Here is a 14,243-nt window from a genome sequence, read left to right as displayed (position 1 = left end):
TATTCGTCATGGGATGTTAGCAAGCGAGAGAGGGTAAAGTAGCAAAGCGTGGATGCTCCTGAAGTTTAGCGGATGGAAATTATTTGCAACCTTCCTAGTTGGTAGAACGTCGCCAAACAATAGATTCGCCCCATATGCGTTTCCGCGACTGTGGTGTTAAAATAATCCAGGAATCGTGCAGCACGTTGAGGGCTTAGAAAGACGTTTGCTAGCTAACTAGCTAACCCAGCTAACGCTAACGCGAATGAAGTTCCGGTAACGTCGCTGTGAGCGCCACAGCCTAGCCAAAGCTCACTCCAGTGTCTGCTATTCTCTACAAAAAAGCAAGTTATTTATTAACAGTACCCCATTCTGTGGTTAAGTCTGGCCGCGGTGGAGGGAAAGTTCGGCTGGATCTAAAATGATCATTGAAAACCTTGATGCCTTGAAAACATGGCTGTCTGAAACCCTTGAGCCCATGTAAGTAACGTTAGCCATTAGCTGCACATCTGTTACCTTTCGAAGCAAGTTATCCACGCATGTTTATATATTAATTTATTTCCATGTCCGTCTTACGGAATATTTCTCTCTCACTTCCAGCTGTGATGCAGACCCTTCTGCCCTCGCCAAGTATGTGGTTGCTTTGGTGAAGAAGGATAAAAGTGAGAAGGAACTCAAAGCCTTGTGTATAGACCAGTTGGATGTATTTCTCCAGAAAGGTGAGTCTCACTTCACCACGGTTTGCTCTTTTCATGTGGTATCAGATCACTAGCCACGTGGCTGTATTTCTAATTACCGAAACGTCACGATTTTTTTTTTTTTTGTTTTAGAATATATTTCCTTCTGCTTCTTGAAAATGGATTATGCACGCATAGTTAATTTTTTTCTGAGTATGATAAAGGTTACGTATGTATTAATTATGCAATTAAGGAAAAGAAACGTGTAATTCTGTCTTATCCTTGTCCAAGGTTGAAACACCAGAGTCAAATTCCTAGTACGTTTACACAGACCTGACAATGAAACTGATTCTGATTCTTTCAGAAACTCAGCCATTTGTGGACAAGCTGTTTGAAGCTATTAACAACAAAAGCTACCTCCCACAGCCTGAGCAACCATCTGCTCCTGGTAAAGTTGAGAAAGAGGAGCAGAAGAAAGATGAGGTAATTTTTAAGTGTCATTTGCCAAGTGCCATCAATTGTGCACTTAAAACGTTTAGGATAAACTATATTGAGGTCACTTTTTTCCTGTTTACAGACAAATCGGGAAGAAGAACGAGAGAAGAAGTTTTCTCGACGAGTGAATCACAGCCCTCCACAATCAAGCTCTCGCTACAGTAGAGATAGCAGGTGCGTTCATTATCCTGTTTGTAATTTTTTTTTTTTTTTTTTTTTGTCCTCAGCTTGTATTTACTTTTAACAAATTTAAAAGTATATGTTTCTATTCATTTTTTAGGAGAGGTGATGACCGTAAGAGAGACGATCGATCCAGGAAAAGAGATTATGATCGTAATCCACCAAGAAGAGATTTGTACCGTGATCGCTACAACCGCAGGAGAGGCCGCAGTCGGAGTTATAGTCGTAGCCGCAGCCGGAGTTGGAGCAAGGATCGAATCCGAGACCGGGACAGAGAGCGGGATAGGGATAGAGAGAGGGACAGGGAGAGAGACAGGGATCGAGATCGCAGCAGGAGCCGAACCCATAGCCGAACACGTTCTAGAAGCAGGAGCAGAGGTAAGAACCTAATTGATGCATCTAAAATGGTCTAGGGCAGATTTCACATGATCACAAACTAGGATTGCATTGCACTGGTTAGGTTTTTTTTTTTTTTTCCCCCTGTGTAGAGAGCAATGAAATTGACATGACTTTCTTATAACCTGTAGTGCTGTCAAATTTCATATCATTTGAACTATGAAACTGTTCATTGCTAATCTGTCAAAGTGTGCCGTCAGATTAGAACTCACCAGAAAGTTTTCTGAGTTGCACTTGTCTAATTCAATATATGATTACCAATTAACTAGAGAAGAAGAAGATTTCAAATTTTGATATCAGTTTAATTTATCACAAATATATGCCATGACGACAGTTATTCAATGTTTTATGCCACTGTTGCCAATTCATAGAACGAGATTCTGGAAAATTGAAGTACGATCATGATCGGCCGGACAGGTCAGAAGGTGGTGATGGCTACAATGCAGCAGCCCTAGCCACCACTGCAACCACTTCGCACTTCCCAGTGCCAACACTGAGCAGCACCATAACAGTAATTGCCCCCACACATCATCATAGCAACAACACTACTGAGAGTTGGTCAGACTTCCGTCCGGAGCATCCTGTGGATCGTGGCCCTTTTACTAGGGGCCCACCATCCCAGCAGAGAAAGAGATGCCGTGATTACGATGGTAGGAAAAGCTGATAGCATTGTTTCCCTGTGTCTTGTTTTATTGAGTCTTGCAGTTTTGTATTTTGGCTGTTCTACATGTGTTTGCTGTCTTTTCCAGAGAAAGGCTTCTGCATGCGAGGTGATATGTGTCCTTTTGACCATGGAAGTGACCCAGTTGTAGTGGAAGATGTCAATTTGCCCAATATGTTGCCCTTCCAACCTCCGCCAATGCCAGGCGTGGATGCACCACCACCACCAGGGCTCCCACAGCCACCACCTCTCATGAACCCCCCGCCTGTCAATCTCCGCCCTCCTGTGCCCCCACCAGGTGCTCTCCCACCCAGCCTTCCACCTGTTGCAGGTTAGAATTCAGAGTTTTTCAGTTTTTCAATGTTGGATGCTGAGTGCTCACTATTTGCACTTTTTGTAAAGAGTGCTTTACAGTACAATAATTTAACACATTTTTCTTAAACATCAATATAACTGAATAGTTTTAATGGCAAGCAAAATGTTTTGGGACAATTTTTTATTGAAGAAAAGATTAGGTTTATGCCCTCTGACTCATTCTTGCAGCTCAAAATGAATGGTCCTCATTGAGAAATGGGTACAACGATTCAGAAATTTGCTTAAGGTTCTCAGTGTGTAGTTCTTGATTAGAGATAAAAAAAAATGTGTGTGTAAAAATTTGAAAATCTAACACTTAGTTAAATTCACAATTAATAACCCACCCACCCACGAGTAGCATGTAAAGGGGGTATTCTTCCTCATTTTGAAAAAAAAAAAAAAAATTCATGCTCTGGAACAAGTGTAGGGAACCAGTCAGCTGTTGCTATGGATCAATAGGAAATAAACCAACATATAATGTTGTTTGTTTGATATTTTTTTTATAAATAACTGTCTGAAAGATTAAAAAGAAGGCAAGAAGAGCAGTAACCAATTAAAACAATAACCTAAATAAGTGCATTATTTTATTATTATTTTTTTAATTTCAATTTTCTGTCTGGAACAGGCCCCCCTCCTCCACTTCCTCCACTCCAACCATCAGGCATGGACGCACCTCCAAATTCCATTACCAGCTCTGTTCCCACAATTATTACATCTGGGATGCGCTCCTCACTTCCCCAGGCCTCAGTGCCACTCTTCCCCTCCGGTAATGATTTTGTCCCTCTTAAAGTTACAATTTAAATTTTGTCAGTAAAAATCACTTATTCTGCATTTTTGTTACTCTTTTATGAGTTAAAGTATCTTTTCTCTGCTGATCAGACAACTATGAGTCAGATGTGTATAATCCTGAGGCTCCAAGCATCACCAACACCTCCAGACCTGTCTACCGCCACCGTGTCAATGCTCAGAGACCCAACTTGATTGGTCTCACAATGGGGGAGGTGGACCAGCCACATAGAGGTATTGTTCACATGAACTGGAACTCTCTGATCTTTGAATAGAGCATAAAAACACACATACTTTTCCTAGACCTAACATGTTTTGGCCAGTGTGGCAGTCTGTTTCTTTCATAAACAAGCAGAATACTAGTATTCAATGCAAGCTGCTTTTTTTTTCAGTGGAGTTGTCTGTTTAGTGTTGTCTTAAAATTGTGACTTCCTTCTTGAGCTGTTGCATCAGAATCATTTTTGTCCCTCACCAGACAAGACTCCTAACAACAGTATGCGGATTGTGATGGAATCTGATTCGAGGAAAAGACCAGGAATCTCACATGATGGAGGCCCCTCCAAAAAACCTTGGTTTGACAAGTAAGACAGCGTTTTACAATCAGTAAAAGTTCCACATATATTCCTTTTTTAAACCTTCTGCCAACACAAATGTGACAGAGGTCTGCTGCAGAGGCCTAAAGAAAAAAATTATTGAAAATTTAATACTTTCATCCTGTCTTTTTCTCTCCTCAGACCCAACTTTAACAAACCCAACCACCAAGGCTATCATAAAAGAGGCCCATTCTCTCCGAACACCAAGCTGCATGTTCGGCAAATTCCCCATGAGCTCAACAACATCAGCAAACTCAATGAGCACTTCAGCAAGTTTGGCACCATTGTCAACCTACAGGTCAATCCCTATGTTATGATATAGATAGGAAGTGGCACATAATAATCAATCATAATTTTAGTAACAGTGTAGTACAAATGGGGACAGAGTATTATAGGAAGTGAATATGTATTACGGAAGCTTAAGGATTTTCAAATATACTTCAAAATTGAGTTTGATAGATATCATCACTAAGATTTAACCTTTGTTATTGAGTTAAAATGCTTGAAATAACTTTTTTTTTTTTATTATTGATTGGTTTACCAGATGGCTTAATACAATCAGTAATCAGTAGTAATGAAATGCCATTTGAGCAATAGCGGTGTTACCTAATGATTGTAAAGTTGACAAGGATTTCAGGAATAACTGGAATGTGTAGAATCTGAGGTACTTAAAAGACCCTTTCAAAATTAACTACCCGCCATCCTCCAAACAATAATATATGTTTAGATTTGCTGTATTATTGGATGCACTGAATTTTAAAAATTGTGCTACTGTTAGTGGTATATCAATTGATAACTTGACAATGTTCAGGGAAAGTTCAGACAAGTAATTTCATCATTTGCACCACTTTGAATGAAATCTATCTCACAGTGGGGTAAGCTAGAATACAACAGGGATCCTCCCTATAATCATCTAGATTGTTTTTTTTTTCTTGTAGGTGGCCTTCCACAATGATCCGGAGGGGGCACTGATCCAGTTTGCCTCTCCAGATGCGGCCAAGCGGGCTATGCAAAGCACAGAGGCTGTTCTCAACAACCGCTTTATCAGGGTGCACTGGTTCCGTGATGACGGCAGTGATGGCCAGACTCACTCACAACAGCAGCCTCAGCAACAGCAACCCATGGTAAAAGTTGATTTTGAAAATTTTCATACTTACCACCAGGAGAAAAAAATTTGCATAGGTAAAATTTAGAATGGGAAATTGGGAAAAGATTTAGTTTGTCTTTTTTTTTTTGTCTGTTTTTTTGTTTGCAAGACAATTTGACTTTTCATTAAAGTTTAAATGAAATTTTACTCAAGTTTTTGCAGAAAACTTTTGATTTATGGGAGCTTATTTGTTTGCAGGTATGTTTTACTTTGTCAGTATGTAATTGTCTCAATATAAATAACATACATCATTATTTATATATGTAGTGTAGCATAAAAACGTAGATTGTTGTTTCATACATATCAATCTAGTGTGTGTCAGTCTTTTCTAGAAAAGACAAATCCATTACAGAAGAGACAGAGACACCAGTTGTGTTGCTATCCTCAGCTTAGCGTAGAATTACACTGATCTACAGTTTGCATAGTTGCTGATCTGTGACGGTTGCTGTGTGAACTAAACACCTTCCTCAGGGGTGGGTGTGGGCCACCAGTCTTGTTTTCCCATGGCTATCTCATTTTGTCTCATGGAAAAATCTGTCACCTTAATGGAAGCTCTGCCCTCCATTGACATGGGACAGTAGAGTCATTTTGTTTCTTAATGTTGTGCTTCATTCTAGGCGACAAAGAAAGTTAGTAAATCCAGTAGATGCCAGATACTCTTGAAATTCGGTGTGACAAAATATCTGGGAGATTTGGCAGAATTGTTGTTTGAAAGTGGGTTTATTAAAATGTACTCCAGTAATCCTAACATGATCTGTTTTCATCAGCAGCAACCAGCCACATCTCTGAAGCAGTCCATCAAAGATCGCCTTGGACCAATGCTCCCTGGAAACTTGGAGCCCTCCCAAGATTCCAGCATAGCCTGTCAGGTGAGTGTGAGTGTGATGGTCTTTTTCTTTTTTCTTTTTTGCATATACTTGCAAAACTCTGTAGAGGGTGTCTATAAATATTACATGTTTCCCCATTGTGCAGAATCCTTCTAAAGTGTCTGTAAAGGACCGTTTAGGATTTTCTTCAAAACCTGCACACCCTGTTGAAAAAGTACGTGTTTTTACTCTGTTCAGAATCATACATTTTCTTTTGGAATGTATTTCTGTTTTAGGTTATGTTAATGTTATGAGCGATCACTCCCCTTTTTAGGTGTTTTCAACATCTGTGGGCCTCACAAAGACTGTATACAATCCTGCTGCTCTAAAGGCAGCCCAGAAAACCTCAGAGGAAGTCCTGAAGAAGAAACAGGTGAGAGGAGAAAACAAAGAAATAGTGGTTGACTATGGCTGCAACAGGATAATGAAACTTTAATGCTGTGAGCATAATTCCTTTCACAGGAAGCCCTAAAACTCCAGCAGGATGTAAGGAAGAAGAAGCAGGAAATATTGGAGAAGCACATTGAGACACAGAAGGTAAGATGATGTGTTAGAGGTCTTAGTGTATTCCTATCACATGAGCATGTATTTTCTGTAGTCTGTCCATACTAAAGTTAAAAGACAATGTGTGAGCTGTAAAAGAGGTCGGACTAAACATTTAAGTAATATAAACCAACAATCTCTCTTAATCTCATTTGTGTGTGAGTTTTACGCATGTTTGAAAGTGGTGTATGGGAACTCTGAGTGATTAATTGGGTCATCATAGAGACTTGTGTGCCAACATGCTCGTTCAGTTTTTTTTTTTTTTGTTTTTTTTTAAAGCAACATGACACAAGTCATGATGTTAAGGGGGAAATTATGCATATTTTCTCTTAAGCTGTAAATCTGAGCACATCACCTGAGAAGATTTTAGCATGTTTAGTGAGCCTTGATTCTCTTGTTTTTCTGCTCCCCAGCTCCTGATATCTAAACTTGAGAAGAACAAAGCAATGAAGGCAGAGGACAAAGCCAAAATCATGGAAACATTGGGCATATTAACTAAGAGCATCACCAAACTTCAAGAGGAGATAAAGGGGATCTCAAGCAGCAACAACCTGCTACGCACGGCTAAGAGCAAGGCCCAGGTAGTGATTGTGTGATTTTTTTTTTTTTATATTTTAAGATTTATTTATTTATTTTTTGTAGGTGTGTTTTAGTTGCACTTGGATAGAAAACTAACTGTACCTCATATGAATATAGCATATACTTCCTTGCTCTGTTTTAAAGTTTTAGGAGGTTTGCAACCAGCATGTTTTTATTGCATTAAATGAAAAAAAAAAAAAGAAATTTAAATTAAAAAAATCTTTCCTTTTAACTGTTCATCTAAAAGCACCAAGTAAAAGGCACATTCATCTTGTCTGGGGGCCTATGTTTACCTCCACCTGGCTGATGAGAGTACAAAATATGTGCAGGCACAGAAGGAACTGCTGGACGCCGAGCTGGACCTGTACAAGAAGAGCCAGGCTGGAGAGGACACTGCGATGTTGAAGATCAAGTACACCCAGCTGCAAATTGAGGTATTGATTTGAACTTGAAATTATCCTGCAGGTTTTAAGTCAAGTGCTAAAATGGTACTTGCACAGTTGCCACTTGGGGGCACTTGTGTGCTCTTGCAACTTCAAATGATTTGGTTGAGTTTCATCTTCATAAATGTGTCAGGATGTCTGATAGTTGTGCTGCTTGATTTCTTAATCATCCCTGTGTTTTTTTCCCCCCCTTAATCAGGCAGCTAAAAGGGGGCTCCTTTCACCAGGACGAGGCCGGGGGGTTCCTGCTCGGGGCCGTGGTGCTCTCAGAGCCAGGGGAAGAGGCACCAGAGGACGGGGAAGGGGTGCTCCAGTTCATGCAGTTGTGGACCATCGACCACGGGCACTGGAGATTTCTGGTTTCAGCGAGGCAGATCGTGTAGAATTGCTGCCACACTTTGCTGTAAGTCTAAAACCTCTAAATCAAAGGAGCATTTCATATCCAGACTTGAATCGATGATTAGTATAGTCCTATCACATGAGCATGCGCTGTCATCTTTTTATTTTTCATATACTTCAAAGCATGTAGTGACCATTCAAAGCTATATAATCACAATCTGGGTTGTGTATTTTTAATCAACCTAGCGAATTATAATTACTATTATTTTATATATATACTAACACTATATTAATATATCAAATTTATGCAACGCTTTTCATTGTGCGCAAAGACGCTTTACATAGGGACACACAAAAAAGAAAATGCATAACAGGACAAACACATCATCAGAATGGGAGAACATCACTAGTCTGACTAAATGCAAATGAAATGGTGTTTCAAAATGTTACATCTTTTCACAGTAGCTAAAAGCTACTATACTAATTTGGAAATCCAACAACATGATTGGTGCACAGTTGCTGTGAAGGCCAAGTAGTTTACTCCTCAACAACCTTTAAAATAAATATTCATACAGAAAAAGGCATGAAAGGATGGGGTTATTTTAAAAACAATAGGAGATATCATATTATATTTTCCCACTGAAAGAGCCAATTAGGATTTGTTTGGTAAGTTCTTCCTTGCAGTGACAGATTAGAATTTCTTCACAGTAGTTGAAAGTGTTACTAAAGTGACCAAGATGTATGTTCATACTTTTGAAGCAATTTGGAGAGATTGAAGATTGTCAAATTGATGAAAGCAACCTGACTGCAGTCATCACTTACAAAACAAGAGCAGAGGCTGAACAGGTGACGCATTTCTTGATTTATTTTTCTTTCTTGACATTGAATCTATAATATGTCCTTACTGCTTTTGTTCTGTACATTGTTCTCTTGGCCAAAATACAGAGCAGCAGTGAAGTCTGTCACTGTCACAACAGCTGGCACACCAGTTTTTCTCTCCTGCTCACTGTGTCTTCTACCTGTAGGCTGCTCTCCATGGAGTGAGATTCAACAACCAGACTTTGCATCTTGCTTGGCATAAGCCTGTCATGGCTCTCAGTGCTACAGATGCAGATGAACCTGAGGAGGATGAGGTTTGTGAGCTTTTTTTTTCCTTAGACATTTTTCCCCTTTATAGCAGCTGAACACAAGAGGGAGCCATTACAGCAAGGATTGTCCTATTGTGGTATGTCCATGGCCACTATTACTTTTATTAAGCAGTTGGTCTGCAGCATGATATGCTCTAGCTGAGAATTTAGTTCCTCTTGAGGTCTTTCAAATACACTGATCATGGTAGCGCTGATGGTGCTCAAAGTAATAGGCCTTTCATTTAATAGAGAGAGTAATCTCTTTCTTTCTTTTTTTTTTCTCTCTCTCCCTCCCTCTTCCTCCCTCATCAGTATCCGGAAGAGTCACTGAGTGATGATGCACTGCTGCAGGATGATGATGAAGAGGAGGATGACAACGAGCCTCGCTCCTGGCGCAGATGAAGATCAGTTCGATGCTCCTCCCTGCTGCGTGTGCTGAGGTGGAGAGAGAAGCAACAATCCAACAACTTCATAAAATTTCATTGTCTTCATAAAAATTCACTTTGGCTAGACCTTTTTTTCCCCCCTCACAAATGTGTAAGAACCATGTGTGATTTTTGAATTATTTTAATGTGTGATACCAGAGGCAACAATGATGATTTTTTTTAAATGCTCTTAATGTAGAAATAGTTGTTTTTTTTTTGGTTGTTTTTTTTTTTTTTTTTTGTTATTTTGATTCACAAAACACATAGTTTGTCTGCACATGTGACAGCTGATCACGTAAAGACACTTAAGTCGAACTCTCAGTTTAAGAAAACAAACCTGTGTTGTAATTTAGGCTGTAGCTTTTGCAGAATAGTAATAGATTGAACTGGTTTAAATGCTCATGTAAATATTTTATGTCTAGGTTTAAATGATTTGTATGAAAGCTTGGCTTCTCAGTTCTTGGCTTTACTTTGCATTGTACAAAAAATAAAGAATTGAAATGGTCTGAAGATACCCTGCAAAAAAACAAAAAAGAAAAAAAAAAAGACAAAAAATGGTGATTTAAAAAAAAGACTCCTAAAAGAGCTGAGAAAAGACCATTTCAAAAAAAACAAAAAAAAACTTCCTCTTCCCCTAAAGAGCAAATATTCCTGCAAAATTCCTCTAAATATATGTTTTGTTTTGGATTTGAAATGTTGGATCGGTAAGGTAACCAAACACAACACTAATTTCCAAACCAAGGTAAGATGACATGTCATATTTTATTCAAACCTGAGAAATTTGCTCCAAATAGTGCCCTGCAACCAAAACAGAAATATTTATTTGTATACCTGGACATAAATATATGCACAACCAATATAACCTTGTTTTTGTTCTTTTGTTGCAGGAGGTGTATGCAGTCTCGGGCTACAACTCAGCTTTCTCCATGCCGTGCCAGCATTTTAATCATTGGCTGTTAAACTTTATTTGGTGTCAAGATCTCATGTGTAAATAACAGTACTTTTTTTAATTACAGTTGTAGATTAAATGTATATCACTTAGTTTGTGTGTGATAACTTGTTGCAACTTCTTGAGTCATTCTATTTTTTCAAAATGAAAAACATGACGAAATAATGATTTCTAAAGTTGTACAAAGTTGATCTCTGACTTCCTTACCTAAAACACTTTATGCAGCTTCTTACCTGGGATAAAATGAACTGGTGTTTATCTCATCGAAAAATACACTGATCATGACATGATGACCACCAACGGGTTAACAACATTGATAATCTTGTTACCATGGCACCTGTCAGTGGATGGGATATATTAGGCAGCAAGTCAGTCTTCAGTCCTTGCAGCTGATGTGTTGAAAACAGGAAATAGAATTTAACAGGCCAAATTGTGATGGGAAGATGACAGCAGAGCAAAACTACAGCGCTGGTAGGATGTTCTGGTTCTGCAGGGTCAGTACCTTGCAAAAGTATTTCAAGCAAGAGACCCTAACTCTTGGTCAAAGGTGACCAAGGCCTGTGCATTTGGTCTGATCCAACAGAAGAGCTGCCATAGCTCAAACTGTTGAAGAAGATCATGCTTGTTCTGATAGAAAGGTTGCAGAACAAACTCTGCAGACCAGTCAGGGTGTCTGTGCTGCCCCAGTCCAGCATCTGCGGGATGTGCTGTACAAACAAGTCTGATCCACATAGACCCTGGCGGACTCACTGACTAGCTCACTGTTATCAGGCAGGGCCTGCTGCCAAGGTTTTCATGCCATTTTCAACAGCACTGCTTCAGAAGTCTAGTGGGTTGATTGACGGTGGTCTGGTGGCAACTAATCCCCAAATTGACTTGAAAGTCCCTACAACTTTAAAGTTGTAGGAACCTCCTTCATATTTTCTCAGTTTATTATGTGAACTCAACTATAGATAGTGTTAATCTATAATCCTATTACTTAAATTTATAGCAGAAATATAATAAACTTCTAATTGTTTAACCCTAACCCTGTTCACCTGATATACTGACATCATACTGTATACTGCAGGAGTGCCTCAGAACAAAACCAGTGCAGATGCTTAACATCAGACAGATCAGATTACAGAATCAGTAATTAACCCCCCCCAAAAAAAATAAAATAAATAAATACATTTTGACAGAGTGTGGTGACCGTGCAGTGCTTAAATCACAACATCATGGCCCTGAAGCAGAGGTCAATTTGTTGGGTGTTTTTTAAGGCCCAGTAGTTGTCACTGCTTTCCCTCACAATGTGTTAGTGCAGTTTGCCCTTGATGTCTTCAAAAGTAAGTGAATCGGAGCGAGAGTTCAGATAAAAGAGATTTGGGGTTCTGTCTGGGGTTGGTACACACCTACAGAGAAGCTCACCACACTCCAGGTCACAATCTCTCAGCTCTGAGTGAGCAAGGATGAATAACCCAATCAGTGTCCAGTCCTTCAGCGTTCCTGCCCACCCCTGGTGCCTGTCAGGCTTGCAGAGATAATTGTGAGAAATCAGATTTGCTCTTGTAAAATATCTGCTGTTTTTCATCAAAGCTCTTTTCCCCTATGCCACCACCACAAATACCTTCCCTCTTCCCTCCGTTTTTCAGCCTGGGAGAGTTAAATGCCCCCTCTTGCTGCCTCATTTACCTACTGTGGCGCCCCCAAAACTCATGCAAGCATCATTTGTGCTCAAACAAGCTGCTGCAGTTTTACTTGCATGCTCTATATTTTTTCCATGATCCTGTAGCTTTTATTTGTCGGGAGTCTGTGTTAAGTCCGTGTGCAACACAAATAAATGTGTTAAAGACAATTTTGAACTGTGCCCCTTGTTGTTTGTAGACACTTCAAGTGGTGATGGGACCAGCAGAATGTCTGAGCTCTGCCTGCTCCCTCTTTGTTCCTCAGTGGCCACGAGACATTTATACATTTATGTGCTCAGTGTGAGTCATAAAAATATAGGCTAACAAGTTTACAGCTTCGATGTCATCCATTATATAAATATTTACTTTCTGATTTGTGTCAAAGAGACAAATGGCATGAAATTTTGGAATGAGCTGCCGCAGCGTTGATTTCTTTAATTCTTTTTTTTTTTTTTTAAACACTTTTTTCCTGTGGACAAAGCAGATGTCTGCCCTTATGCTCAATACTCACATTTGTTTGCTTGGAGATTTGCTCCCTGTTAGTGAAAATTATTGTAGTTTCTTTGGGAAGCCCTCGGGGGCTCAAGAAGTCGGTCATATGGATATGCAGCAAGTAGAAAATGCATAACATTGTGCTCCTCTAATGTATTTATTCAGATTCATTTGAATATCATTGCTGCATTTTCACAACACCAAAACATTGCATGCATGCTAATTAATACCAATTACCACTTAACCAATTTTGTAGAATAATAAATACAAAATTCGCTGTAATAGATAAACTGCTAACATAATGACTTGGTCACTTATTCGTTTAAGGTGAAAATATAAGGAGGGTGTTTCTGATCTCAAATCAACAGTGAGCCCTCCCAACACTGCTCTATGCTTTCACATGCCTTGCCCCCATCGCTACAATGCCAGTTCTTTGTAGAACCATTAATATTTTATGTGATCATGGGCCCTCATAAGCAAATTTCAGTCCCAAGCAAGTTGAGCAAAAGCATGATTAATTTAGTATTTATAACCCGACAACCCTTTAAACAACACAGGGCCCCCGGCCACAAAGCAAGGCACAGTTTGAAACAAAACTAGCAGCCTCTAAATCATAATCAGCATAGTCATTCAGGATCATTTGAGTTCAGGGACACATTTTTCTTCCTGTAACAGCAGCTGCCGTTTTGGTGTACAACCAGCGCCTGTGTGAGGAAGGCAGCCTCACTTTTAAAGCTACACCAGTAAAATTTAATATTAAATATTACATAGACAAAATCTTTGGTATTACTCAGCTGCAAGACAAGAAACACTCCTGGTCATTTTCCATTTTGGGGAATTACTGCTGTGTAGGACTTAAGGCCCTTTAACCTTGTCTGCTGACCACAGATTCCAGGTAGCCCTGCTAACAGGGACACGCCTTCAATAAATTAAGACGACGCTCCCACTATAAATACAGACTTTCTGTTTAGAAATGAAAACATGGCAACACTGACAGCCAGTGCATCCTGATTTTATTTTTATTCTTGTATGTCCTGATTACTGTTACTTATGATCTTGAAAATTTAAGATTGACAATTTTATTTGTATTTGTTATTTTCACCGCATTTATCTCACCAGACGCTGTATCAACAGTGTCAGCCATGATAATTTAAAGCCAGTTGTAGAAGTAGTACATAGATCCTTTAAGTAGAAGCACCAGAGAAACATAAATCTCATGTACAAGTTCTGGATAATTATTGCTATTATTCTGAATTTCACAAACTAATTAAGCACATGCTCCCTTTTCAGAATGTTGTATTGTACTGTGTATTATATAATATTGTGTAATTTGGATTTTACCCATATTCCTTAATAATGTAGAGTCTATTAGAGATGTTAAATGGGGCTTAATGCTTTTAGTATTATTGATATTATCCTTTATTGGCAAGCTTGTGCCTGTACTTTGTGTTTATATGTTGGTTGTCTATTATGTTAGTTCGGCCTCTGTAGTCATCTCTAAATACTGCTAATTATGTTACTTAAAAAATGGATTATTGAGTTGTAACT

At 39.1% G+C, this 14,243-nt stretch overlaps 1 protein-coding gene across 5 annotated transcripts; it reads left to right on the top strand.

The window, feature by feature from the left end:
- The first annotated feature begins 20 nt into the window (after positions 1–20).
- On the top strand, positions 21–10,631 carry rbm26 (RNA binding motif protein 26). 5 transcript variants are annotated; one of them, XM_029498397.1, is made up of 23 exons: positions 401–459; positions 580–698; positions 1,021–1,139; positions 1,234–1,325; positions 1,432–1,608; positions 1,663–1,709; positions 2,105–2,377; positions 2,477–2,719; positions 3,368–3,508; positions 3,622–3,762; positions 4,004–4,109; positions 4,263–4,419; positions 5,060–5,251; positions 6,039–6,137; positions 6,241–6,309; positions 6,409–6,507; positions 6,597–6,671; positions 7,091–7,258; positions 7,586–7,690; positions 7,899–8,102; positions 8,798–8,884; positions 9,064–9,171; positions 9,478–10,631. In XM_029498397.1, exons 1-23 carry the CDS (start codon positions 401–403, stop codon positions 9,565–9,567), a joined length of 2,970 nt encoding a protein of 989 aa, XP_029354257.1. In that variant the 3' UTR covers positions 9,568–10,631. The 5 variants fall into 5 exon arrangements, with proteins under 5 accessions (XP_029354256.1, XP_029354255.1, XP_029354257.1 ...); XM_029498396.1 differs by having other exon boundaries at positions 21–459; positions 1,432–1,709; positions 2,099–2,377; positions 5,060–5,245; XM_029498395.1 differs by having other exon boundaries at positions 21–459; positions 1,432–1,709; positions 2,099–2,377; positions 5,060–5,245; positions 6,036–6,137.
- The last annotated feature ends 3,612 nt before the right edge of the window (positions 10,632–14,243 follow it).

The sequence above is a fragment of the Echeneis naucrates genome, chromosome 3, assembly GCF_900963305.1.
Source record: "Echeneis naucrates chromosome 3, fEcheNa1.1, whole genome shotgun sequence".
NCBI classification, from domain to species: Eukaryota; Metazoa; Chordata; class Actinopteri; order Carangiformes; family Echeneidae; genus Echeneis; species Echeneis naucrates.
Note: the sequence above shows the minus strand (reverse complement) of the source record. Positions and strands in the feature narration are given on the sequence as shown.